This window comes from Ambystoma mexicanum, chromosome 5q, assembly GCF_040938575.1.
Source record: "Ambystoma mexicanum isolate Mex_15411 chromosome 5q, UKY_AmexF1_1, whole genome shotgun sequence".
NCBI lineage: Eukaryota > Metazoa > Chordata > Amphibia > Caudata > Ambystomatidae > Ambystoma > Ambystoma mexicanum.
The window spans coordinates 435,736,416-435,764,334 of NC_090933.1; the positions used below are offsets into that span (position 1 = coordinate 435,736,416).

The following is a 27,919-nucleotide window of genomic DNA, read 5'->3' on the forward strand; positions in this document are numbered from 1 at the left end:
CATTATAGTTTGTCCGTAATCGCGTTTCACGAAAAATTGCCGCAAATTGCCATTTAGCTCCATTTCAACACATGCCAAAATAGCTGTTTCTGGTTTGCAACTGCCGAGATTCGTTTTCAAACTGATAATCATTCATGAATCATTGCTAGTGTTGACCTGAACCAATCCAAAGTAACTATCACCTATCCTGAATCTCCTTTAGTGAGTTAAAATCATTTTAGCATATTTTCCCATTCATTGCAATCACATTCAAAAGTATTTTGCCTGTTTAAAATCATACCTGTTTTCTCTGAGCTTGCTGGAGGAACTGGAATTGAACTGCATTGTTGATTAATATTCCTGAAACCTGTGTGCCCCCATTTCCATCTTCAAAATTCCCTCACGATTTAGGACTAAGCTCGACGCCGTGTGATGTTCTGAGACCAAACTCCAGAATTTATTAATATTGTAGCTGCCGTGTTGTTGCTATGAACATAAGTTACAGTAATATGCCCAGAGAGGATATGAATGCATGTCTAAAAATGGGTGCAGGAATAATATTGGGAAACCCACCAAAAGCACAAAAAAGTGGTCATTTCGGAACCAAAACTCCTAGGAAGATAAGATTTGGACAGAAATGTACCTTAGGCAATGTGTCATGCAATTTAGGTAGCATTAACAAGTGTGTATATTGTAAATATGTGTTTTAAGAAAAATCAGATATGATGTACAGACAAAAAGGGGAGTGTTTTCACCTAAGCCATAAACATGACACCGGGTGACACGCTGATCCTTTCAGGGGACAGGAAATCCTTTGACCAATCCAATCCTTAGAGGGTTGGGCATAGAGAATAAGCCTCGCCACCCACTTTGGAAATACATAAATAAGGACTGCTAGGACAGATAGGACACACTCTTTTCCACTACTCAACTATTCTTGGCAAAGCACCCTGCAGGAAGACTCCAGACTCCAGATAGATCCAAAGAACAGACCCTAGAACCAAACTCTAGAACTTTGAAGCAGAAAGGGCTAATTCACAAGCTGAACCCTTCTCAGCAGGCCTGCAGAATCTAGCAACCTGATTCTAACCCCTAAACTCCCCAGGGGCTCTCACCTTCAACAGCCAGGCTGTGCTGTTTGCTTCTAGCTAAGAACCCTGTGCTAGAACCCAGGTCCAGACCCAGAAAGCAGAGCTGTATCCAGAACCCGTCAGATCTAGTCCAAGAGGCCACCCAGACCGCCGTGCAGTGCTAAGAGCAGAACCCAGAGTGCCTGAGACCTGTCCGGTGGCGAGAGAACCCAGCCAAACCCTCGACCATATCTTGACGGGCCCATTCCATTTCAAAGCCTAGGAGTGAGTATTTAGTCTAGAACTGTCCCTAGTCATCTCTTAGTTTAAAGTAATCTTATTCCATTTCAACCTGTCCAGAACTGCATTACAGACCATTTTGTCTATCCTAAACTCTTCCCTCCTCCACATAAGTCTGTGATAATTGTAGCAATAATCATCTTTGCGCTGATATTTCTGAAGAGGGACAAGTATTTTGATGGACAGAGATCAGAGGGGTGGCGCCGCTGTTCTGGTGGCTGCCCGTTGAGTGTCTTGCTTCTTCATAGCTCCTTAGTATATGCCTATCCTTGTTGCTAAATCTTTAAAGCGCGATCTGTCATATTTGAAATCTTGACTTTATTTCTGAAAATCTACCTTCACAAAAACCTCAGTAACTTTTGAACCGCACATCCTAGAACCTAGAATTTAACTGTCATTTTGAAGCTAAGATCCTAAGTTTTCCAACCAATTCATTATAGTTTGTCCGTAATCGCGTTTCACAAAAAATTGCCGCGAATTGCCATTTAGCTCCATTTCAACACATGCCAAAATAGCTGTTTCTGATTTGCAACTGGCTGATAATCATTCATGAATCATTGCTAGTGTTGACCTGAACCAATCCAAAGTAACTATCACCTATCCTGAATCTCCTTTAGTGAGTTAAAATCATTTTAGCATATTTTCCCATTCATTGCAATCACATTCAAAAGTATTTTGCCTGTTTAAAATCATACCTGTTTTCTCTAAGCTTGCTGGAGGAACTGGAATTGAACTGCATTGTTGATTAATATTCCTGAAACCTGTGTGCCCCCATTTCCATCTTCATATAGTGGGGGGAGTGAGTAATAACAGGGGAAAGAGTGATCATATTGTCTTTTGATTGAACCCATATCTAGTTTTATTTCTGTGTTGCATTTTCCTATCTCGCATTTCCTTGAACCATAAAATTATTCTCTGCTACCTTATCCTTTCTGTTCCTACTCCTAAGTGATTAAAGAGTTGTTGATATTGTAATATTACCCAGTACTGATCACTGTTCATATTCATAAGTGTGCTATTCAGATATTCTTTCTATTCATAAAAGTGTGAAATATATATTGTTCAATTATTCAAATAAACCTTTTAATTTGCAAAACAAACCTACTTCTTGGCTCAGTGAGGACGGGGAGATTCAAAGAGAGGGGCGTTATATAAGGGTCCATCATCCAGATTTAAAGAACTTTGACTTAAAATATATAAATAAGGGCTTCCATTGGGCATCCCATACTGAGCATTGACTTGGTTGGAGTGATGGATTGAAGTCACTTACAGGTCCCATAAGCGTGCTTTTGTAAATTTAGTGTAAATCCGTCCAATAGTTTTTTTAAAAAACGGCCATAAAGTAGGACCAAAAAAATACAGGTCCCATAAGCGTGCTTTTGTAAATTTGGTGTAAATCTGTCCAATAGTTTTTTCAAAAAACGGCCATAAAGTAGGTACAAAAAAATCTGGGTTTGGTTGGCGGACTCACTTCCCTGTTGGGTCCACGGGCGGGCTTCCGATTGGTCCAGAGGGTGGCGTGATGTTAGGGGACTTCTGACGTACCCGCTGATTGGGTGGTGAAAAGCATGAGGTGTGTCATTTTTTCGGAAACGTCAGCCATGTTGGATTGGGGCACAGCGGCAGTTGTCTGCGAACATCGCAGTAAAAATATATTAACAAACACAAATTTCACTTGTCAAAGTAATGAAACAATCTTTGGGGTGGCGAGGGGTGATGAGGATGGGATGGCATATGGCCAAGCAATAAATAAATAAATAAATAAATTAAAAAAATTAAAAATCAGGCGGTTTTTCACCTTCGAAGTTTGCAAACCGTTCGGGACATCCCTGTAATGTTTGCGAACATCTCAGATGTTCGGGGGCATCCATACATATTTTTGCAATACAGGGTTGGTGAAAAGCAGTTTCTGGATGGTGTATAACTTTGGCGTCACTCAATGAAACTATGACATTTTGTGCTCATTTTCTAAATGTGACCCTGATTGGCTCTACAATGTTTGGTGCTGTTTTGCCAAGAGGGAACGAAAGTAGAGGGGGTCCCAAAATACTTCAAAGTATATGTTGTGCCTTTTCTCGAATCTGCACAAAGGTTTGCAAAAAGATTTAAGACCCAGATGTGAATGTTTTTGCAAAGTTTGGTGGTACTTTGCGAAGAGGGGGAAAAATAAGAGGGGGGTTTTAACATTTTTAGATGGGTCATAACTTTGTTGCCATTTGACGAATGTGCACACAAGATTTTAGAAAGATTACAGACCCAACCTTGAATTTTTCTGCAAAGTCTGAATGGATTTTGTCAACTGTGAGCTGTATGTAGGTACATTTTGACACTTTTCAAAAAATAAAACGTGGCTGGATTTGCAGGAAAGCTGTGCAAGGAGAATTGGCAAAAACTTGAAAGCATGGTTTTGCAAATGTGTCTGTCTTCTTTAATAGGTGTGAATGGGAAAATATATTCTGCCCGTAGCTACAGCCCAAAGTGCTGCACACAATTGCATCAACAGATCGCTTTGACTATCGCTGCAAAGACTCAGAGACAATGCTAATCAGCAGATAATTAACAAGCATGCCGAACCAGGTGCCCATGTGGTCACTAGGCCACCCCTTGAAATCATTAGCCACCCTTATCTGCAGGAATAGTGGGGCAAGATATTGGGATTGGATGCTGGACTCATTTCCACAACCTTGCAGCAATGATTGGCCCACAATCCATATGCCTTTAGAAAGATTATAGAGAGTCTAATTACGTGTCGGTTGATCTAACAATAAATATAGCATCAAGAAGGGTTTTGGAGACTGCTTCATTATGACAACAGTTACTTATTTAATAACCCAGTGCTGAGTTGAACAGGGCTGACTCTCCTATTTGAAACCTAACACTTGAAGAAGGAAGGGCACCGTCACAAGAGAACCCGATCACCAGCAGCGAGGTACTCTATTCAAAGTACTTGATGAAGCGCAGTGATCTATCCATTCTACAGCCCTGCAATTACTTGATAATTGTGTACTCCATTTTGATTATTGGGGCATGAAACACTTGTTTACAGGCACGTTATAAGTGCCATATCATGGAGTATGGCCGAACCCTAGGTTTGAATGGGAAGAAATATTTTGCTTGCGGGTATAGCCTGAAGTGCTGCACTGAATGACAACAAACCTGCACAAGGAGCGTCAGCAAGGACCTGAAAGCATGGTTTTGCAAATCTATTTTGTGTTTTATTTTTCCAAAGTGTCCAAATGTAAAATTGTGATACAAGTTTTGTGCATGGGCAATGAGCCTGGCCTTTGGCAAGGATGAATGCCTACTCTGATTTGCCCATTGGGGTATGCTCTGCTGATAACGACGCACAAGTATGCGTTGCAAAAATAAAATGTGTTAAAGGAAGTTTATAGTTCTTTCATACATGTTAAAAGAGAAATTATTAATAACATATACAGTGATGTAACATTATGCAACATTTCCACTTATAAAAAACCTATTCAATTTACAGAAAATACTCTGTTACAGGGAAGTTACAGTTGAGATGTACCACACCCTTGAGATTCCTGTGCCCCAGCAGTTAGCTATTGCCCCCCCAATCCTGGATCCTTTGGCACTCCCCTCTTGGGCTCCAATGAGCACTTGTCCATCCGTACTGCCCCTTTTATGTATGCACTTCTGTCACTGCACAATGTATATGTGCATTTATAGGAGCACCATGTACAATTTTTTGGTATATGTATGGGAAATGTAGATACAAAAGATTTGTAGAATATTGTTAAGTTGCAGTTGGTGGGTGAAAGTTTAATATGTTGATAGGCTATATGTAGAGTTTTTTAAAGTGATTGGTGGATGCATGTGTGAATGGTTTAAAGTAGGTAATGCGGGAGGGTTAGAAACTTAACAGAAAAAAGGGTGGGGCTGTTGTGTGATGCGTGCATGTGCAATCCAATTTTCTAATAAGGCATGACAGGGAAATGCAGAGACTGGATAGTTATAACAGCAATGGATTATGGTGTTTATTGTACAATAGAGAAGAATTTCGGACAGAAATTTGTTTGTGCTTTTTTTCTATTTCTCTAGTATACAAAAGTCCTTTATTTCCATTAGCATAGCAGAACATGTTAATGGGAATTGTTGGAGAATTTTATTGAATCTAATTAGTAGATGGAGTCTAGGAGCTTATTTCTTTAGTTCTATTTTCTTTTAACTGTCAAAGTTAGTTCCTAAAGCAACATTTCTTTTATGTTTTTTAAAAGAAAGTTGGTGGGAGAGGCCAGAAGTAAGGTAGGGAGGGAAACGAGGGAAGGGACACCAACACACATGTGGAGGGGCAGGTGGACAGGGGAAGATGTTGCGCATGTGTTAAATCTAATGTAGAGGGCAGTGCTTCTCATGCTCTTTGATTACAGCTTCAAAAGTACTTTGAAATTGCCCCCCCCCTGTAGAGTGGTGTGTGGCAGTATATACAGCGGACTGTTTCGAAAGATTTGGATCAACAGCCTCTTTTATTGCTTGCAAGGTAGCTGGTGGGATTTCGTGTCCCACAGAAGTAAGCTGTGTGGTTACAAAACTGGTTGAGGAAGATAAGGTAGAGTAAGAAAGCCTACTACTTCCTAAGAAAGGAACAGCCTTTGCGAAAGCATTGCAGTGGTTGGATTTGGTGTGGCGCCGCATGGAGGTAGTCCTGTAGGAGTACTGGCCAGGTTGTCCGCGACTCACTTAGTGCATTTCACTTTGGTAGCTTTAGTCCTTGGTACATTTCCAACAATTGCTAAGAATTGCCACACCCACGATTCTCTCTCGGTGTTAGAGGAAGGCACATCTACCTAATTTTTCTGGTCTTCTTGATTTTCTTTTGAAGTATTGCGCTTCTTTCATTGTGTAGGTCCTCTGGTTGGTGCTGGCTCCTGGTGAGGACGGATGGCCATAGCCGATGCCATTTTTAAGATAAATCGCAGTTTTCCTAATATTCTTCCCAGTATGTGCTGTGTGCTACATTGTTCATGGATAATGAGTAAGAATAGGTGCAGGAGCTGTGCAAGGGTACATTTTGAACTTCAAATTTCCTTGATCAGCAGAAAATGCAGTTTCGGACATTCGCGAAGCATGGACCAGTTTGCAAAGCGCAGACACGTCCACGCCATCATTCCGCATGCGAGCGCATGGTCACATGACACCGTCCGAAAAGTCTGCAATGAGATGTTCGGGAATGTCAAACCCAAAAACAGTGGAAAAAGTTGCAAAAAGTGTATAAAAGTGTTAACAATGATGCTAAAACGTGGGGAATAGCAGAATTGTGAGATGAAACTTTCTAAAATGGAGAAAATTGTTGCTATATTGGGATAAGTATGATATTAGTATGTACTAGGAAATTAGGGTGCACTGGTAAAAACCTGTGAAATTCACTTAAAAAAACTTGGTTAAAGGGACGTTATGGTTATAAGTAAACCCACCCTCCCCCCAAAAAAAAAGAAATTCCTCATGGTAAGCTAAGCAACCATAACTCCAGCCACCACTGTGCACTTCTAAGACAAACACCCAGTACATGAAAAATGACATTAGAAATGTCATTGATGACATCACTGATAATATCACATTAAAATAATTTTCATGAACAGTCCCTACAAGGGGTAGTGTTTATAATGTTGGCAACAAGATGTCAGGGATGATCGGGAGATCTAGCAAAGTACTTAATGTATTAAAGAATGTTCTCATCTAAAGAAAACATATTTGAGTGTTGTTAATCCCGGAACCTAATCATACATACAGAGTCTGCAGCATGTACCAAAAAAGTAAAATATTTTTAATCTGGTAATTTCTAATAGTAAAATAATAAATGCTACCTTATCAATGTTCTGTGTAATGTTAAACATGGAATAAATAGCTAACAATTTCAAACTTACAACATACTTGTGTTAGTACAAAAAAGACATAAAAACCCAGAATGCATACAAATTATAAAGAAGAATGAAGCAATGGCACCAAAAAATGACAGTAACTTTAGAGTTGATTATTATGTGCACACATTGTGTGTTTGAGGCCTGCTCATTGTCCCATGTATGTGCACTACGAGGTAAAATCGAATTCTATAAAAAAAAAAACCCTTGCGCTCTTGTGAGGCAAAAACCTTTGTGTCATCTTCGGCTTATCTCCCTCCTCTCCTCACATCACAGACCTTGCCACAAAGGCCCACTTTCAGCTGCACCCCCATTCTCCCTTTCCTCACCTTCCCCCAGAAACTCAATGTCTTCAGAGCTCCGGTTCTCTCCAGGCTGGACTACTACAACAGCCTCTTCCTCGACCTAACCAACGTCTCCCTTCGCCCCTTCACCTAATCCAGAATAGGACTGCAAGACTGATTCCTTGGCCTCACGCCCAGGGACCGCATCTCTCCAGCCCTAAACTCTCTCCGCTGGCTTCCGGTTATTGCGAGGATCAAGTTTAAGACCCACTGCATCATCCACAAGCCTTTCTGGGGCCTGGGACCCCGCTACATCCAATTCTTTCTCCCTAAACACCTCCCTGCTAAACCTCTCTGGTCTTCTAGCTCCAACGTTCTGCAGATCAGACATATTTCCAAGCAGGGTGGGGGGTAGATCTCTCTCCTGAGCAGATGCCTTCCTCTGGAATGGCCTCCCTGCCCCTCTCAGGCTTGAGCTGGATCTCATCAAGTTCCAGAAGCTTCGCAAGACCCTCCTTTTCTCTTCCTCCTTCCCTCTCCCCTTCTGCCTCTTGACTGGCTGCCTGGTGCCCTCAGATTCCTACAGGGCACCAGGCCCTCTTCACCCAGTCTACCCCTGCTGCACTTGGTCTCCTCTGACCCAGACCCCCTGCCCAACCTGCACTTGCCCTTCCGGGCCAACTACCTCTACACTAGCCTGGCTGGGCCTGCACCCCTTGTGCCCTTCCAGCCCTGTTCCTCACACTTAGCACGTGGACCTTCTTCCCATGCACTTTTCTTTCCCCTGGCTTTGTCCATCTGACCTCCCCTGGGACTCGCTAAACCCACTGGCACTTCCCACCTTCCCCAAACTTCTCTTTACTTCACTTGAACAATCCAAATGTCACAAGGTCTAGTAGGACCCATTTTTGTTTTCGTCATCTCTGTCCCCCCGCCCTCTTGTCTAGTTGTGCCTTTAAACACACTGTGTATAGGCACATTACAAATACCTAATACATAAAATAAATATGGTACCACTACTGCATAATACAGGCTGACCTTATTTAATGCTGATTTGATATGGAAAGTTGCAACCTACGACTGGCTATTTGGGAAGACTGCTTCCAAATACATACTTGTGGGATTGTCCCCACACAATTATGGATAAGGGGAGAATTACTGTCCTGTATCGGATAATGCGATTTTGATTGTACAATACTGGGAAATGGGGTGATTATAAAGTGGAAGATAGGCATATTATTGCATAGCACTTGTATATTGAATGAATTTATGGCAAGGCATGGATGATTCATATTCTTTAGTTTATTCCTATTTATTTTGACAGCAGCGAGAAAAATAATTATTTTGCGACAGGGCTCGAAATTAAGAATGGATAAGCAGGAGCTAAAATCAGCTCCTTGGTCTTGTGCATGGACCAGGAGCCATCACTGGGGAATGAGGAGCTAGTACATAGCCTTCCGCAAATGTAACTTCCACACATCCTTTTGTCCATTATTTATGATGCCTTAGGCTTTAGATGTGTCCAAAAGTTTATTTATAGATGGCCCTAAATGCACAGAATTAAATTCATGTAGGTGTGTTTGTTCGCCATCCATTGGCATGGGGAGCTAAAAGCATCTCCTGGTAGTTGCTGGTGCCAAGCTAACCAGGCTCTTCTGGGCTACAAGCAGGAGCTAAATAGCTCCCAGCTCCCCTCAATTTCAAACCCGGTGTGATATTAATGTCAGTCAATGGAAGCACAAGTCCTATATTGCAGTAGTATAGTCCACCATGGTCAGCCATTTTACCACATCAACTACATAATCCTGGTTCATCTGAATACAACTTCACCTTTCCTGCTGCTGCAGAGCTTTACCAGTTGAATTTTGTATCTTGTAAATCAAATAGAGCAAGGTTTGATTCCATGATTTCTTATCAAATTTATTTTTAACTGTTAACAGAGCAACACTCAGTTTGCCCTCCTCTCTTTCACACCTTACACACTAATGATGCCCTAGCAGTCGCTCGCTCACCTGGGTCCTTTGCAGGTAACTGCAGGCAACCTCCCCGCTTGCAAGCAATCTTACTCGCATGTTGTGTTCTCACAACCAGCCTAGAGCAACTCCCCATTCATGCATCTGGTAGCTTGCCAAAAACGGACACCTGTACACAGATTTTGTTAGCTTATTAACTGCAAGTAAGTTAGGTTACTGCCAGGTACAACCTTTGCTTTTCCCTTGACCCAAGACAGCAATCCTTCTCGTGATCCGCTTCATGCCTGCTGTAAATATTACCAGAACAAGGGGCGGTTGTGCCACATTACTCACGGACACCTGGGGATCAAACCATGTACATATTGCAACAAATGTATTGTCACATGAGGATCATTGGAAACACCTCACTATAATATTTATAACTGGTGGACCATCAATCTAGCCCCTCATCCCACAATGAGCCAATCCAAGACCACAGGAGTCAAACAAAATAAATCATCTATTAGACACTGTATGCATCAAAAACAACATTAGAAAATGTAAACATTTATATCTCATGAAAAATCTGTTAATTATTCGACATACTATCATTTTACCTGGCTCTCACTTACATTCATTCATTCTTCAAAACACACTAGAAAACACCTTCCACCAAACGTAATCATCATCACACATATAACGTGCTAGTGCTATAACACCCTCAATGAGGGGTTATTTGAATAACACTTTCAATCCACAAATCTGAACACAGAATGGCATCGACTAACTCATGGCATTAGTACTGCCTAATTACATCAAGGCGTATGATAATCTTGTCAAGACATCCACTAGTCTCAAGATATATAATGGTCATATATTGGTCAATTAGCAGAGGTCGAAATTGTTCTTTTGAATTCCCAGTTCAAAAGAAATCTTTAGAATGACTTCACGTGCTAGTTTCGACTTTCGAGTGAATACATCCCTATCATCAGTCTTCATCAGAACCAAGACAGTTGTGATTGCACCTCTGCAAATTAATCCTGTGGTATATCCCCACAGTGAATTACATCACTGACAAATATTGTGTCCAAGTAATATACATGACCTTGGAATCTTGTTGATATGAATCTGAGGTAATCCATCCACCCAAAGGATCCAGGGACTGATTTTCAATAATGTGCCATCACTCAGACATTGGCAGTCCAAATGCTAGACATTTATTCACAATTCCATACGCTCGCATATACTGATGAAATAGCATGATTAATAAAAGTATGTGTTTGTCTAGTACACTCAGACGGAATGTAAATGTTTTCTGTAATGGAAAAGTAGCTGATGACTCAAACAGTATATATTGACTTGATGTTCACAGCAGAGTGAATCTCGCTTAAGCGAGATTCACTCTGCTGCGAGCATCAAATCAATGGATACTGTTACTGATATTTAAATATTACAGGCACTGTTGAGCACAATTATTTGTATTTGCAAAATACTTTTGTAATAGTAAGAATACAATCATCACCCTTACTAACTTGGGGCTATAGACTCAATTGCAAGTAGTAACCTCATTGGAGGAATAGCCTCAAAAAGCCTATTGGTTTTCAACGGGCAGGGCTAGTATACAGATATGGTGGCATTGCTTGGCAACAGAAGAAAACTGCTAGTCATTTTGTGAGCTGGGATGGCAGGGGAAGAGGAATCCATGTCTTGTTAGGAGGAGTGTGAGGAAAAGAAAAGGCAGAACCTTCCACAATAGATACCCCTCCTTGGCTAGGGAATGTCACCAATTTTGGAAGGGTCCATCTATGAGGCCATGGGTAGTACTATGTCCAATTCTTTCACTGGTTTTCAAAGATTAATAAATCAATTTCTGGAACAGTGACCTGGATACACACCCTCTCATTGGGGGTCATCAACAGTTTAACAGTTTAATCCTGTGCCAGGAACCACCTGGGAGATTAGGGGTGATCATCCACACATGTTAAAGATCAATAAAAGAGGCAACGCCCAGAACACACCAAGGAAAGATATGGTGTCTCTTTATTTCGCAGCAATTTCACGCCAGGGACCAGACGGTGGTTAATCTGTCCTTCAGGGACCAGCAGAGAGCCAAGAACAAATAGGATGTCGTAGAATTGTCAGGTATCCCAGAAGATAACGATGCGGCTATATATTGCAATGTTCTGGAGGTACCAGTTCTAAGATGTAGACCAAGTCCCAAAGGACACTCCCACTGCAAGCACTAGAGGCATTCAGGATTCTACAAGGGTGCTAAAGTGTGACCCTACATCCATTATGGTACTCAATTTCGTGAAATGGCAATTGTTTGCCCCAGTATGCTAAGGTTTTTATATCTAACAAGAGAAGCATGTCATCTGAATGATCTGGACCTTCCATCCTTAAATAAGGCTGCCAACAACAACAACGCTTAAGATAATTATGTTTTTGACAAATTGTGGTAAAGATTCAGCTAAAGAGGTAGATAAGGGTGGCATACCTGTCAGGACAAACCTTTGAAAGTGGTGGGTGCCCAGGGGAAACTAAAGGGCATGGTGGAGATTGCCAAAAAGGATGGTACTACATTGACCCTGAAATTCTAAGTGGATGGATGCAGACATCTGAGTTCCCTGTGCAATGCTGATACTTCTCTGAGTGCTGGATGCTGTAAGGGTATAATGATGAAAATCTACTCCAAATTAGCCAACAGGCCAGATGGCAAATGAGGTCATACTCCTCTATTGGGAAGCAATGAGTCAATGAAGTATATGCAGATACGTTACAACTTTTGCCTCCATGGATAAGACTAAAACAATTTGAAGAAGATTGGTTTACCCAAATAATGGTTTGCCCAAGGTTGAATGTGGAAGAAGCTGTACATAGGAACAGGTAGCAAGATTAGCAGGTTATAGCAGACAGCACAGAGGCAGGAGGGGTGAAACCTCCACATGATAATTCCCAACACATTTGAAACCGATTAACAGTGTCCTTTCCCAAGAGAAGAACCAATGTCTTCATCACTAAAGTTTGGGGGGGGGGGTCATTTAGCACTTTCCCCACAATTGGCAAATTACTACAATGGATGCTTAGGTGTTGCAAATGGTTCAGAATTAACAAATAGATTGTGCATCTCATCCCCGTTCCGTAAAGGCTTCCAAGAAGGATCACGTTTTCTCTGTCAGGGAAAGGTCTCATAACACATGTGATAATGGGGGTTTGGTAGCTGTGGCAGTGGAATATATACACTTTGCATCATATGGGTTTCTGAGCAACTAAATAGTTCTTTGGTTTAGCATCACTTCAAGATGGAAACAAAGCATCTTCTCTACAATGTTCACTCAAGGATAAGATGGTGAGCTTAGCTCTAAAATACGTTTATCCATTGTTTACCATTCTACGATTTTTTATCCCTTTTGCTTTACCAAATTCCTCCGTCCACTAGTGGCAACCCTCGGTAAGCAACTGATACTACTACTGGTAGATCTGGATAATCCCTTATGGACCTTCTATTGGAACTAGGGAACGTCCTAAAGGGAGCATTGCCACACTCAACAGAACACATTGCTGTGCTTCCAGATTAACGCATAGGAGGCTGCTCCACAATCTACCACAAACATTTGTTTGTAAAATAATGGAGTGTCTTCGTTTATCTAGAAATATGGCTCCAGCACCTTGCTTGGAACGTATGTCTGTTGTCCTCATCCATTTAGGTGATATTAGCAGGGCCCCTCCAACAAGGATCTCTAAAGCAAGTAAAGATCATTTGCTGGAGAAAATGTTACATTTTGGAGACTCTGTACCGCTGACTCCTGAAATCTGTGGGTGGATCAAACATCTGGCAGCATGGAAAGGAAGGGTGAGCTTCTGTTCAGACCCAGATTTACTTTTAAAATCTGATGCCAGCTAGGTAGGTTGGGGATCATGGTGTAAGACCTCAACTGAGGTGTATGGGGCCTGGTCAGTCAGAGTCAACGAGGCACAAATTGTTTAGAGAGGTTTGCACTGTCATTTTCATTCAAAACCATTACAAAATCAGCTTTCAAGGTTCAATTTGGTTGAGAATGGAAAACATCACTTCTGCTCGCTATATCGAACACTAGGGGGCTTTCATCCTTGCAGAGCTGGCAAGGCACGTGCAGAAATGTCGTCTCCCATGTCACGTTCTTGTTTATGCAGAATTTCTCGCAGCCACGTTCAACATGGACAGGCTGATACTCCAGACAGTACAAACATTCCAGTGAATGCCAACTTTCCCCCCAGTTTTTGGGCTCTTGCCTCCCAAATGAGGACTCATGAAGTTGGATCAGTTTGTTTCCAGGCTGAACTCTCAACTTCAGCCACATAACCGTTGGATGCCAGATCTTCACGTCAAGGCAAGTGCATCCTCATTTCAAGTCTGGCCTCCAAGCTTAATCTACGCTTTCCCTCCATTTTCCCTCCTTCCAAGAATATTTCTGCAGGTCAAAAAATAGTGAGCAAATTTGATGATTTCAAGTACTACTACTTCCTATTCCTATTGAGCCACTTCCCTTTGCAGCGCCAGTTCAGCATTCGCCTAAGGTTTAGAGAAAGAATGAACATTTGCCAACTGTTACCTTTCAAATGCCTCCTTTAATCCAATTATTTTTAAAATAAAGTTTCAATTCAGAGCATCATTTTATCATCATAGGGCCTTTGTTAAAACTTAAGTTGACAGATATATATATATATATATATCACGAGGAGATCAGCGCATGCAGTTGATTTTTGATGTGTTGTGCACATATTTTTGGGGATCAGTGCACTGCGCACACATTTTTTATGTTCTGAAATGCTGTGACATCACTGGCACTCGTGTATTTATAAATAATTGTAATTTTCCGCATCCACCATTTCCCCCGTCTCAATCAATTTTTTAGTATTTCAAAGGAAATTTAACATGGGCCAGTAGTTTAATTGCAGACGACTGTTCCTTAATACTTTCAAACGCTAGAAGTAAGGTATTCTGTGCCTAGACGTAGTGCACAAACACTGTTCTTTGTGGTGAATGAAATTTATTAAAACATAGTTGGTTTTGTGGTTTATCAGTTCACTGTTGTCAAAACAAAAGCAGCTTTGTAAAGGCCAAAGGGCAAACGAAATATGAAAGTTGCAATTAAAAACTGCTCTACACTTGTAACTGGGTTTTGGACCAGATCCAGCTCCCAAGTCATGAGTCAACTCCCACAATGTGGTTGGTGGTAGGTAGCCATACGAAGCATGCTTCTATTGACAGCGGATCTAAAGACGCTTACGTGCAAAGGGTACCCTCTGTTGATGCAGTTGGTGGTAGGGAGACACATGAGTAAACACAGAGGTCCACCCATCACTTGGCCCAATCTGTCACTTTGAAAGAGACTTGTGGTGCCTGAAAGTATGGACAAATAGGACTGCCGTGTTACGAGACTCTGGATCTGCTCTCTCCACGAGGAGCCACACCCTGTGCCCACACATCTGATTCAGAACCCAGAAGGCCAACAATAATGTTTTTGGAAATGCATGCATCCTGTGCAGGCTTTCATACTTGGAGAAGAGAGCAGCAATTACACACCATGGGCACGCACATGGATATAATTAGGATTGGATGGTGCTTTGGGTCTTTAGTGATTTGTTTTATATTAAAATGTCAAACGTACCAAGTATGTGTCTACTGCCCCCACATGTCTATGCTTAATAGTGGTGCGATTCAAGAAGACAATTGGTGGCATTTTAGAAACCATGGAAAGGTTCTTCTGCACATATCTTAACCGGATAACATTTTTGTGAATGTTCTCTGGCATCAATACATTGGCTGCACCTGAACTTGGCCTTATTCAATATTGTTGAGGATCACAACAAGACATTGTTCATATGCATCACCTTGCAGAGTCCTTCTAGATGAAGGGCTACTCGTGGGCACAAAGCATAAGAAATTGCACAGGATGGTGCCTGCACACAAGCCGAGTACCCACCCTTTCTGAAGCCTTCTCAAACTTCGCCCACTCACAAAATCTCTGCAAGGGACTTCGCTAGCAAGGCAACAATATGGCTAATCCAGCCTCTTGCAATATCCATTATGGAAATCCTTCCCCTGCATTTAGAATTGAATTGGGTACTGCTCTAATTTACAACAGAAGTGCACTCATAGGATGATTTTTAGATCCCCACATGAAACTGAGCTAACCACCCCATCCTGCTGGCATAGGTACAAGATAATCAGCTACCCATTTTTTAAATATGTGACACCAATACACCCACTTTTATTGAAAGCTTCTCGTTGGCTACTGCTGTGAAGCTCACACCAGTCACTTACTCTAGTTACCATCTTTTGCCTGCCTTGGCTCTTAGGTTCCACCCTATCTTTTCACGAAAGCTACCTCTGTTAGTGTGTTAATGTGGCAATGTAACATTTGATGAAGTGGTTATTTTTCCAATTTTCTTCTATGTGATCTGCATTTTACACTGCAGAACATCTGACAAAGAATGCTTCCCATAGAGAACGTATGCATGTAAACCACATAAGGATAGCAGCTGATGAATACAAATGGAAACATCTTTAAAAGGAATCTGAAAGACAAGTTACCGTTCAGTAAATGCAAGGTGGTCGGTACGTTGTTCCATAACAGCTGCATGGATAGCAAACCTACTACCCTCCATTCTTTTCTCCTAGGAGCTTGGGGGCTGGAAAAGAATCATGGACTAGGACAAAGTGTGAGGGGATTATAACAATGTAATTTTCCCTTAATAAGGATTCTGTGACGATTCACCTACTCTCGTCACTTCTACCCAGAGGGGAAACCCCTTTCCATGAAGCTAGGGAGGTGAGGCTGCTACCCAATAGTCACCCTAGGGGTGGTTTAATGCAGGTGGACCTCATGAGGAGGGACACACCCTCTGGGAATAGGAATAATCACCTGGGGTACAGCCCAATGAATATTGCAACTCCCCGACTTTCCTTAGCCTTCGCTAATGTCCAGAGCCAGTACACTGAAAGCAAACCTACCTATTTATGTAACATAGGGCCTAAAGCCAAAAGTACTAGGATGAGGCAGAACACAGGAGACAAAGATCATTGACTGCGATAACACTGGTTGAGGATTGAGTCCGTAACAAAGACTTTGCAATCCGCATGGGAAAAACTAGATACAATGTATAAAAACGAACAAACTACTGTTAGAAGTGGCAAGCCCGACTGCTGAGCCAAACACAGCCATAACGAGAAGCACAGTTGTGGCAGGTACAGAGGTATCCAGTCCTGTTGGGGAAAGTAGTCTGTGTCTGAATTCTCCAGCACAGCAGATTCAAACGCTGACCGACAGCTGTGGAAAAGCAGAGAGCAGCAGGAGAACACCAAAGAAGTTATCCACCCCAAACCTCCTCCTCCTCCCCGAGTGGAGGCAGATTGAATCCCAAAGCCAGGAAGACGCTGCAAAGCAACAAGTGCAGGGGAGAGAAGCCCACAGAGTCGGAGAAGTGTGCCCCTGTCTCAGGAAGTCCCAGCAACATACCAAAGGCCTGTAAGTAAGGGGAGGTACATGAGAACACAGGGGACCCAGGGGTTGACTCGGAGGTTAAGGTGGTTATTCCCTGGCCCGGTATTAGCAATGTTAGCACTTAATCACGGTCTGTGGAGAAGAATTTATGTTGTACCTATTACATGTGTATACTCAGTACATCATATACTTTTAAACAACACTCACTGGGGGGCCGTCACTCTGCAGAGAGATATGGGACCCCCAGTCTAGAGGAGAAAACAAAAGGAACTAATACCGCTTCTTACAAAGACAAAACTCATTTATTAAAAATCAGACTTAGTGTTTTAGTAACAACAATAATTAATAAGACCAAATTGGAACAAATGGGGCATTTTACATTAGATAATGCCCGGTATTAGATTTTTTTTAGGGCTTTCTATGCAGCACGTTGTATATTATTAAAATGTATTTAAACAACGTAATACTAGCACCTATAAAGATCTTACACCTCTTGCTGATATCACACACCTAAGGATCCTACCCAATAAGGTCCTTACATACATATAGACACAGTAAAACAGACCTATACCTAAGGTCACTTTCAATACTTATTGATTATGTCAGGTTGTTTTATGACATAAATCATAGAAAAGCAAACACACATCTGGAAAAAGTCTTTCCATTAGGGAGTCAACACCCCTTTCTTTGAAACTACATGTCCTGAAGAAGATGACCTAAACAAGTGTGGTTATGAAACCGGTCGACCTTATTATAATATGAGCTGGACTCATGCTTTTCTATGATTTATGTCATAAAACAACCTGACATAATGTAAGGACCTTATTGGGTAGGATCCTTAGGTGTGTGATATCAGCAAGAGGTGTAAGATCTTTATAGGTGCTAGTATTACGTTGTTTAAATAAAAATAGAAAGCCCTAAAAAAATCTAATACCGGGCATTATCTAATGTAAAATGCCCCATTTGTTCCAATTTGGTCTTATTAATTATTGTTGTTACTAAAACACTAAGTCTGATTTTTAATAAATGAGTTTTGTCTTTGTAAGAAGCGGTATTAGTTCCTTTTGTTTTCTCCTCTAGACTGGGGGTCCCATATCTCTCTGCAGAGTGACGGCCCCCCAGTGAGTGTTGTTTAAAAGTATATGATGTACTGAGTATACACATGTAATAGGTACAACATAAATTCTTCTCCACAGACCGTGATTAAGTGCTAACATGTATTATGAATACACGGTAGGAATGCAAGTTTGACCTTTTAGAGGTCATCAAATACAGAATACCCTTTGTGTTCCGGTATTAGCAATGACATTAATGGGCATAAGCAGAGAAGGGCCTGGGATCCCAGCAGTGAGAAGACATTGTGCCAAGCAATATCGGAAGAAGGCAGTCATTTCCCCTAGTATCGGACAAAGAGCTGTGATAAAGATGACAGGGGAAGGGAGTCATTCCCCCCTGGCCTTGTGGTGAACTGTACAAAGTAACAGGAGAAATGAGATATTCTCCTGGTACTGGGGTGAGTGTTGTACTCAAGACCCCAGGGGAAGGGAGGCATTCCACCTGGTACTATTGGGAACGGCATACGTTTACACCAGCAGAAGGGTGTAATTTGCCCGTAAGCCAGGGGAAGTGAATCATACCCACCCACCTCATCCCCCCACCCCCCGGTATTTTGTTTTGAAAGAGAATATTCTTTGGACATTGTTCAAGAAGCAGGTGAAGGGAGCCATTTTCCTGAAGAAGTAACTTTCTTAGTTTATCCTTTAGGTATAGTGGGAGGGTAAGAGTGGGATTTTACACAGTTGGTGGAACTTGGATTTGAAGCACATGCTGACAATTCCTTTAGTTTAAGTTTGAGGCAGGGAAACCCCTCTTAGGGATAGGGACAGTGAGGTTTTCTATTTGAGAAATAAAGGTTTACAACTAAAATCATGCCACGTTTGTATCAGCTTCCTTCGTCGACACCTTTACAATGCACACAGTTCATTAAAGACCAAGTGAACAACACAAGCTGCTGGACTACTAGTCTGCCTGGAGCGTCCTGCCTGGTGCAATATGTTCAATGTTATTCAGTTATGGAATCATGTGAGCTTCTGCACACTAGAACCTTCAGACGCGGGTGTGTCCAAGATGCCAAATCTGCAGGATACATGCAGTTTCCCTTGTTAATATGTGATGTTACCAGAGCATATGTTTAGATAATACGCCATTATTCATTCTTCAAACCAAAGGTCTTGCTGCTTACATGCATGTACAGATTTATTTGTACAGTCTCCAGCATGTAACCAATGACTCCCAATCAAATGGACTCAACCTATCCCTTTGCCAGATAAGAGCCATGTGACATTTATCAGAAACATTACGTTAAAACACTAAATACCTTTTCTATAGTTTAAGCTGAAAGTAGACATTAACGGGCCAATGTGTATCCTCTTTAAACAAAGTGCAATGGTGCTTGCATTCATTTAAAAGGCTCCTATATTTGCAGTTTGTGATATCTCCGAGGTCACCCATCTCCTGCCCACCCAGATTCCGGTGAGTAACTAAGCTCTTATGAAACATCCCCATACTCATTTTTCCATTCTTAAATGTCTTCAACTTTGAGAATATCCAATTTAGTATGTAGTAGTCGGACCGAGTATCGCTCTAAAGCCAGGAGCACTATTTGCCAGCGCGTATGTGATTATGTGTCTATAGGATATTAGCTAAATCAATCACCTGCAGTAGAATCCTGGAAAGCAATTTATTTTCAGGTCCCACTTAAATTGCTCGAGAGATGTTGAAGCTTGGATTTCCTAGGGAGAGCAAACCATAGTCCGGCTCACCATCAGGACTCTCCCATCGCACTTCGTTTTGGATCTCTTTTTAGGTTTAGCCAGAGCATGATCTGATCCGGATACCAGGGCTTGAGTGGGTAAGTACGATTGTGGGCTATGGGACAGATGCACCCGCTTCCTTGGCCATAGGTATCTATATACTAAGGGAAGCATTTTAAATGTAATTCATTGCGCTACTGGGAGCTATCAGAGCTTTTTAAAGCACGGAAGCCCCGATTGAATTGCATTAGGCCAGCTTCAGTTCCTTTTGAAAAAAGTCTTTATTATAAGCAAGGTAATGTGGATGTGTGATATGGAATTAACTTTTAAACCGTCTCTTTATTCTCAACACAACTGAAAAATGATTGCTTCTCTGTACCTTCAGTAACTCAAAGTTCATGAACATGCCTTCAGCGATTGTTAGGCTGAATGTTGAAAAAAGGATTCTCTTCAGCAGATGAGGATTTGGAAGGGAATGCAGAGTGCCCAATCTCTTGATTGCTTAGTTCCTCACCAGATTCTCAGTCATCTTTCTGTGTGCGGTGTTGAGATCACCACCTGAAATCCCTGTATCCATCATCTTGTCTCAGCCACCTGTTGTAAAAGAAGCTGCAATCGGACTTTCATAGGTACGGAGAGCCACATCAGCTGTTGGCACCCATTTTCCACAGGGGATCCTAACATTTCTGATCTCCCTGCACTTGTTGTGGCCCTCCATGGGCTCAGTGTCTATAAAACAGAGCTTCTCACCTGCCAAGGGCAGTATGTGCCCTCTTGTGCTTTCCTCTTAAAACTAAGGTTGTTTTAACTGGTGCTTACATCAACCTGACACTATTTGCCGGTTACAATTGCCAATTCTCTGGCCCCCACATGGGGATCCCCCAACCCCCTTCATGCACCAATGGTCTTCTTCACCATCATCCTGCTGCTGCTGCTTGGCACCTTCCATCCTCTGATGTTCTTACATTTCCTCCCCCTGTCCTTCTCACTTCACCCCCTTTTGCTTCCAATCTCCACCACTACTTTACCTAATTCTCCTTTCCCATCCCCCTCCTTGTAGCGTTCTCCCAAACCCAACTTGTGCCAGGCTCTGCTTCTCTACTCCTCCAAATGGCCACCCTGGCCTACTTCTAGTCTTCTCACTCATCCTTGGTCTGTGCTTCTACTGGGGTTGGGCTCAGGCTAAGGGGTTTCAGGTGTGTCTGGTAATTACTTTGGGTTTTCAATTCGTTTGTTTTGAAAATAGGTTATATAGTTCTCTAATTTTATGAGCTTGTGATACTTATGCGCATGCAGGTGGGACCGCAGCGTTAAGAAGCCCTCCACCACTATGAAGGTCACTCTGGTGCTTTACCAGATAGATACTGCCATGGTAGCAGAGTCCCATCTTCTCATTGAATTTGTGAAGTGCTACATTATATTTAGGGGTTCTTATACATGGAATGTTGTAATATGCTCAAAGCAGGTTTTGTGCCATTACCACAGTATGGCTGTGATTACATTGCACAGTATAAGGCCTTAATGAATTCCCTTCTGGCTGTGAGTGCCTTTCCTGTTAACACATAATCTAGAGGTCCAAACTTGTCAAATTTCATGTCTCTGCACTGCTCAGAGATATCAGGTTTTCAAAACAGAAACACACTAGGAGGAGGTTAGCGTATGGAAGCAGATAAACAAAAAGACCTGCATGCTGTGAACTTGCCTAAGGCCAATTCAGCCAGCGCTTACAAATGCATAATTAGTTTTCTCTGCAGTTCTACACAAAATCAGGCTATTAGTGGACAGTCTCAAATATGTGCAGTCTAACAGAAGAAATAGCATGATCCTTCTTTAAAAAATACACCTAAGCCCTCTTCTATTCATACTATATAACCCAAAATACCCCCACAGCAATGATCCAAAAGGCTGGGCCTGCACATAGAATCCATCGTTTCCCTGGTGTTCAGTGAAACATTTGGGAGAAGGGTTTCTCCTATGGCAACAAGGGCGGCTTTTGTCATATCAAAGGATCTCTACATTGCACATGACAATCCTTACTAAGCACCTCTAATTTTGGGTGATGGAAGGTTGCACAGGCGTATTTTGCTACACAGGAAAATTACTTTATCCAACATAAAGGATTTCATGACGACGATTTTGGGGGGAGGTGAATTGCTAGAAGATCTCCGTTTCAAGGAAAAAATGTCTGCTCCGTGGTGCTAGTTTGGGCAAGAAACTAGTTCTGAGGGGCTGGAAGACACGGATTGCACCTATTGTGGAAGACTGGATTGAGGGAATGTCTGGGCTTGCAACCATGGAGAGGGTGATTTATAAGCGACAAGGGAGGTTGAGATTACATGAAAAGATCTGGGATGATTTTATAAGTTTGTATTAGTTCTTTGATGGTTATTTGTATATTATATTCTGTGTGTACTTAATTGCTTTGTTTTAATTATATTAATTGATTTGCTTGTTTTTCTTTGTGTAAATCTTATAAATAAATAAATTTAAAAAAAAGGAAAATTACTTTATTCGTTGCTGTACATGTTTGTGCATAGATGTGGGATTTCTATAGAGTAATTCTAGATGCAGAGCAGTTGAGAATTATTCATGGTTGGAGGAAAGTGCATTTGATACAGACAGGAGAGTGAAGCGGGTAGAGGTATCTGGTGCGGAGTATGAGAGGAGAGTGTGCTTCCTGGGCACATCATTCAGCAGGTGCCAACGTGCTCCTTGAAGAGCACAGTCTTCATTTCCTTCATTAAGTGCTCAAGGGAGGCAGCCACACTTTAGGTAGATTGTTGCAACAGTACAGGAAAGCATACTACGAGCCCGAATTGTATAATTCTAAATGTTTTTAGACAAGCTGCATAAACGCTGCCTCTACACCTGTAGCGTTGCCTTCGAGGTACGAATATTATGGCAATTTTAGCAAGTTGTTAGAAATGGGGCGAATGTCTCAGTACATGATTTAAGTAAATTAAGCCTTATTCAATCTCAATTTGACCTCTCAAAGAGAAATAACCTCCATGGCTCATCAGCATTGCTAAAGCCTCATATTAATGACTGCCCATCACAGACACTACCTACAGAAAAAATCCTCTCCAAAGCTATTAAAATTAAACTAATCTCCCCACCTTTCCAACTATCATCTTCAACTGAAAGTGCAGTACCATCAATTAATCCTTCATCTGAACAATTGGTGAGATCAGACAACACATTGATACCAGCAATCCCCGCAAAGAACACGCCACAATGGACCACACAAGAATCTCTGAGGCAGCCCACATCCTCATACCCTCAACACCAAACCACACTGACGTCCTGTAGTAGCCATTTATGGTGATGCTTTCACCCTCTTCCTAACATATTCAATGCCTCCCTTAAAAAGACATTTTAACTGATACTCTCAAAACAGAACAGATCGTCCCTCTAGAGAAAACAAACTCCAGACCCAGTGACGTGAGCAATTACAACCACGTCACACAACCACAATTTCAAAGTAAAACAATCAAAATAGAATGGACCACCACATGACTACCAATATGTATTCAAACTGGGCTGCTACACCACAACAGCTGCCATTCAGGTTCTCAAAGATTCATCCGCATTACAGAAAATAGCGACACAAGACTCCAAGTTTAACTTTATCCATAAGTAGCCCTCAATGCCATCACACATTACTCAACACAATCCACATGTGCCTAGGGTTAAACAAAAATGATGTTCCATACTGGATGGAATTAAATCAATCTATAAGACGAAAGTGTTTCCTGAGGTGCCCCTGTGGAACGCAGTAACTACCATTAACGGGTATCAATCATCTCCATAGCGATCTTCAGTCTCTACATGGATTCAATAGAAGGACTGCTCTCCAACCACTACATGAAAAATCACCACTCTGCTAAAACACAAAGGGACATCTGATGTTCTCCAGATGCAAAGATAACCAAAAGCTCAAGAACTTCCATGTTCTCATCCAAGCATGGAGATCCAGTGTCTATTTAAAACTCATGGAACTGAATTAATCTTTGTCATCTTGATGGAGGCAATGTCCTTCTGGCCAGACTTCCAGACTCTGCAGTGGCTCCATGAAAGACTGCATTACATGTTGCTGTCTCAGTAATCAAAGAATGAAAGATGTTCAACCATATTACCCTACTGGGGGGGGTCGACAGTTGCTCTGCCACTAGGCCAAAATGTTCTCCACAACCTCCTGGTTCGTTGGCAAAGCAACAACAGCTTAAGTAACAGCCTCCACATCAGGAAAAGGACAAATACAGGAGGCAAATGAAGCACGAAAAGACACAACCGTGCCCAAATGCAAGAAAGACCGAAGACAAAAGAGGAAAGGCCTTGTACATCTATATCCCTTGAACCTTGAAAAAACAGCCCACCACATACAAGACCCATCTCATTATTATTAGAATTTTGAGGGGAAAAAACACTCCTCCAAAGAATAGGTTATCCTGCATCGGTAATTCTACACCCTGCAACCTTCACCTGTCTGTCTCCCCACCCCCGTTCTCTTCTATTCAGTCATAATATCCAGGATTTGCTTTCCACCTTTGCACACAACCCTTTTGCTCCTTTCCATACAAGTACAAAACAAAAAATGCAAGAAACCCAATTTCTTCCAGAAATATTAGGATTTTGCTTTAAGGTATTTTTAATAATCCACCATTTTCTTGTTAGAAACACCAATATGTTCTTTACAGAGACACAAGTTATTGGGTTCCGGATCCCTGGGCTTTATCAGTAACAACAAAGGTTGACTTTTGGTCAAATACATTAGCAATGCAAACTTCATTTGAATGAAAGTAAACTTAGTGGCATGTAGTTTCACAGCCAGCACATTGCACTTGTTACAGAGTGTGATCGTCTTTTCCACCGCTCCATTCATATTCAACCCTTCCCTACACACCCTGATACTAAAGTTAAAAAAAGAATAATTACTAAAAGCCAAACAAATCTATAAACCCAACAGAACTTCAGCCTATGCGCATAGTTTCCTACGTTTCTCTGTACCTGCAGCTCTGTTTGAAAGAAGAACTTCTGTGGACACTGTGTACAGTCGTAAATCTTGTCTTCTTGTCCATGGGCTGAAAATATATGCTGCTGTAACTTGTTTGCTTGGACAAACACTGAAATGAAAAAACAGCAGAATATTGATTTGATTATATTGCATAGTGATAGACATCACATATTCTCTAGTTACTGATTGAAACGTTACAGGCTTAGTAATGATAGTTCCTCCCCTTGGCATGCATTCTCTATGGAGCACCAATCTTAAAGAAAATGCCCTACCTACAGGGGAGCTCTTGACTATGCCCTACGCAATGTCGGAAGGCCTTGCCTTTTGTTGCCTCCCCATTTGAGTTCCTGATTTTTCTGCCCCAATCCATATGGATCAATTTAACACAGGGCAGAGTGTGATTTTGGTAACGGCTTTGCTCCATGCAGAAGATTTAGCACAGTGAGATTTATAAGTGGTAAGTAAGATAATCTTTTCTTCCATTATTATCTACTTCTTGTTGAGTCATACTCTTTACAGAACCTCAACCAGAACCACGCTGACAGTGCAGAAGTAGGGAAACCCCCTTTCTTCGGTCCTACTGCCTTTCCAAGCAGTCTCATCCCTGCAGCTTTTGTCAGAAGGGTAGTGATGTTTGCAGAAATGCACATATAAGACCACAGTTGTATAACTACATGATGATCACATTTTTCATGACTGTCATTGGGATAATCTCACCCTTATAGCAGAGTGCTCAAGTGTTTAATTGACATTAACCAAGCCTGTACATATACCTCTCTTAGGATGTATGCAAATCGGAAAGTGGGCAAGTGCACAGCCATCCTTGCCATGACACATTCTGTGTGGGGAAAGGAAACACTACCTCTGGGCTATCCTTGGCCACCAATGTGGTAACTGATGTTGCACCCATTATATCCTCATCACAATCCTGAGGCTGTCTGAATCAGCATATATGATTTAATGTTACAAACATTATATTGTTATGGTGGGTGGTGTTGAAAGTAAAACGAGCACCAAGCTCAATGTGCATCCTGTGATTCAAGCATGTACGGATGCAATCACATACATTTGTCAAATATAAAGATCTCTGCTCATTTTATGTTAGACATGCTTTTTGATTTATGCAAAGCAGGCAGGAACTCTCCATGGTGTCATTTGGCCCCCTTCTATTTCAAAACGGTACAATAGTAGTGTTCAATAACCTATGAAAACATAACAGATGGTTATTCTACTTTTGATAAGATCATTTGTCAATTTAAGAAGACCAGTGTAACTTTCTTAAAAATAACTATAATGGAAGTGATCATTAGAAATTAACATTGTAAAATTGTACATTTTTAAAAAGAGCAAGTTTGCAGTATTTGTGCAATTAAATAACTTCGATATTTTAATGGTTTGAAAAAAAAGAAGAACAGTCTTTGCCTCCTCCAAAAATCTATTTTGTTTTTTCTGGTTGCACAGCTGTCAGCAATGGCTGGGTGGCTCTGCCTAATATGTGTCTTCCAGCCCAGCACGATTCTAACCCACATAGAAAGATGTAGACAACCAGTGAGACAGAGGGAAGAAAACAGTGAGAAAAAGCACAGAGGATACACAGAGATTGGCAAATTATATGTCCTGTACAGCTAATTTCCCCTTTATTCATCTAGTTTTGATAATGCAATGCACACCCAAACGTATTGTTCCACATTATTATTGTGGGTGTCTTGTATTTGATTTGTTCACCCCAACAGATGGCCACACCAGTCTTCTGACAGTTCTACTGAGATATTCGCACATAGATTTGTGAAAATGTTCTTTACACATAAGGAAAATGTTACTCACTTGTAACAAGAGTTTTGCAGCATGAGAGTTTTGTATCTGGTTTGTCTACATGTTTAAAATGTTGGGCGTCAACAAAGGGGATGTCTTGAATGACTGCAGGGGACCAGCTTAGCGACCAAATTATGCTCATCAGCTCGACAGTCAATTGACTCCAAAAGTAAAAGCGGGTTTAAAGACTGGTATTTATCACAATAGGTTGCATATAATTGCGGATTGTTTTTGAAGGCTTAGACCACTACAATTTAAAAAAAACAAAAAACATTGCAATTTTTAAATTCTCCTACCACAGGTACAGAGAATATGGTCTAAAAGACAGCAAGAAAAAAAAATCCCCTTTTCAAACATTCGTAAAATCTGTAGACCTTGCAGCTAACGTGCTGAAATAAAAAGAGAAATGGTCTTCAGTGAAATAAATCTCATATATAGAAGATCTATACAAGAGAACTTTAAAACAGTGAATATTTCTTCAACATTACGATACAAAGGGTAGAATATGCTTGGCTAAAACCGCAGGCACAACACTGAAAATATCCATTTAGATCTGTGTATGACTTTTTTTTTTAATTAAGAAACTAACAAACTTTGTTTTCCATCCTGAAATCAATCCATCAAAAGATATTCAAAATACCATTTGCATGATACTCGACCTTGCAGGCGAGTATGGGGAAACCTATTAGTCATTTACTGCAAAAACAGTAAAAGGCAAATACAAGTTTCACTGTGCATGATCATTGCACCAAATATGTAGTGTGCCTGTGGCGACATGATTTTACAAAATGCACTAGTAAATATTTTGCCACTAGTCACCTTGGGGCATGTGCATTTGTCGTAGGTCGAGAATGTAAACTAAGGAACTCGCCCTGCAGGTGTAGTGGGATTTTTATGAATTTGCAAGGCCTGGGCAAAATTAAGATTCAATAAGCAGGAGCAAAAGGCTCCTGGGTATCCAGCATGAACCAATGACCAGGCGCTACCATTGGGGACCAAGGATCTGGCCATAGCGTACAGCAAGTCTAACTTTCATATAAGATGCAAACATATCCAGACCGCAACCAAACGTGCCTGTTTACGGGAACATTCAAGTGCATTGCCCTGAAGTGCAAGTTTAAACATTTTCTTGCACTTTTATTATAAAACTAAGCCAATCTGGAACGCTTCTTTTTCAAATAGGAAAAAGTAAAACTTAATATAAAAACGTAGAGTAGCATCGCTCCCAACCGCTCCCGCCCATTCAGACCACTGCCGCCACGTGGTTATAGATAGGACTGAGGGTACCCTCATTGGCCAACTTCCTCCGACATAACAGGCCCAACTGGT

At 41.4% G+C, this 27,919-nt stretch overlaps 1 protein-coding gene across 4 annotated transcripts in view; it reads right to left on the reverse strand.

Annotated features, from left to right (window-relative positions):
* Positions 1–27,919, reverse strand: part of ZNF521 (zinc finger protein 521) — a 1,002,654-nt gene that overhangs the window by 82,713 nt on the left and 892,022 nt on the right. For all 4 annotated transcript variants that reach the window (XM_069620932.1, XM_069620931.1, XM_069620934.1 and 1 more), the window contains one exon: positions 24,772–24,887. In XM_069620932.1, the coding sequence (XP_069477033.1) occupies positions 24,772–24,887 (116 nt within the window). The remainder of the gene's footprint in view (positions 1–24,771; positions 24,888–27,919) is intronic.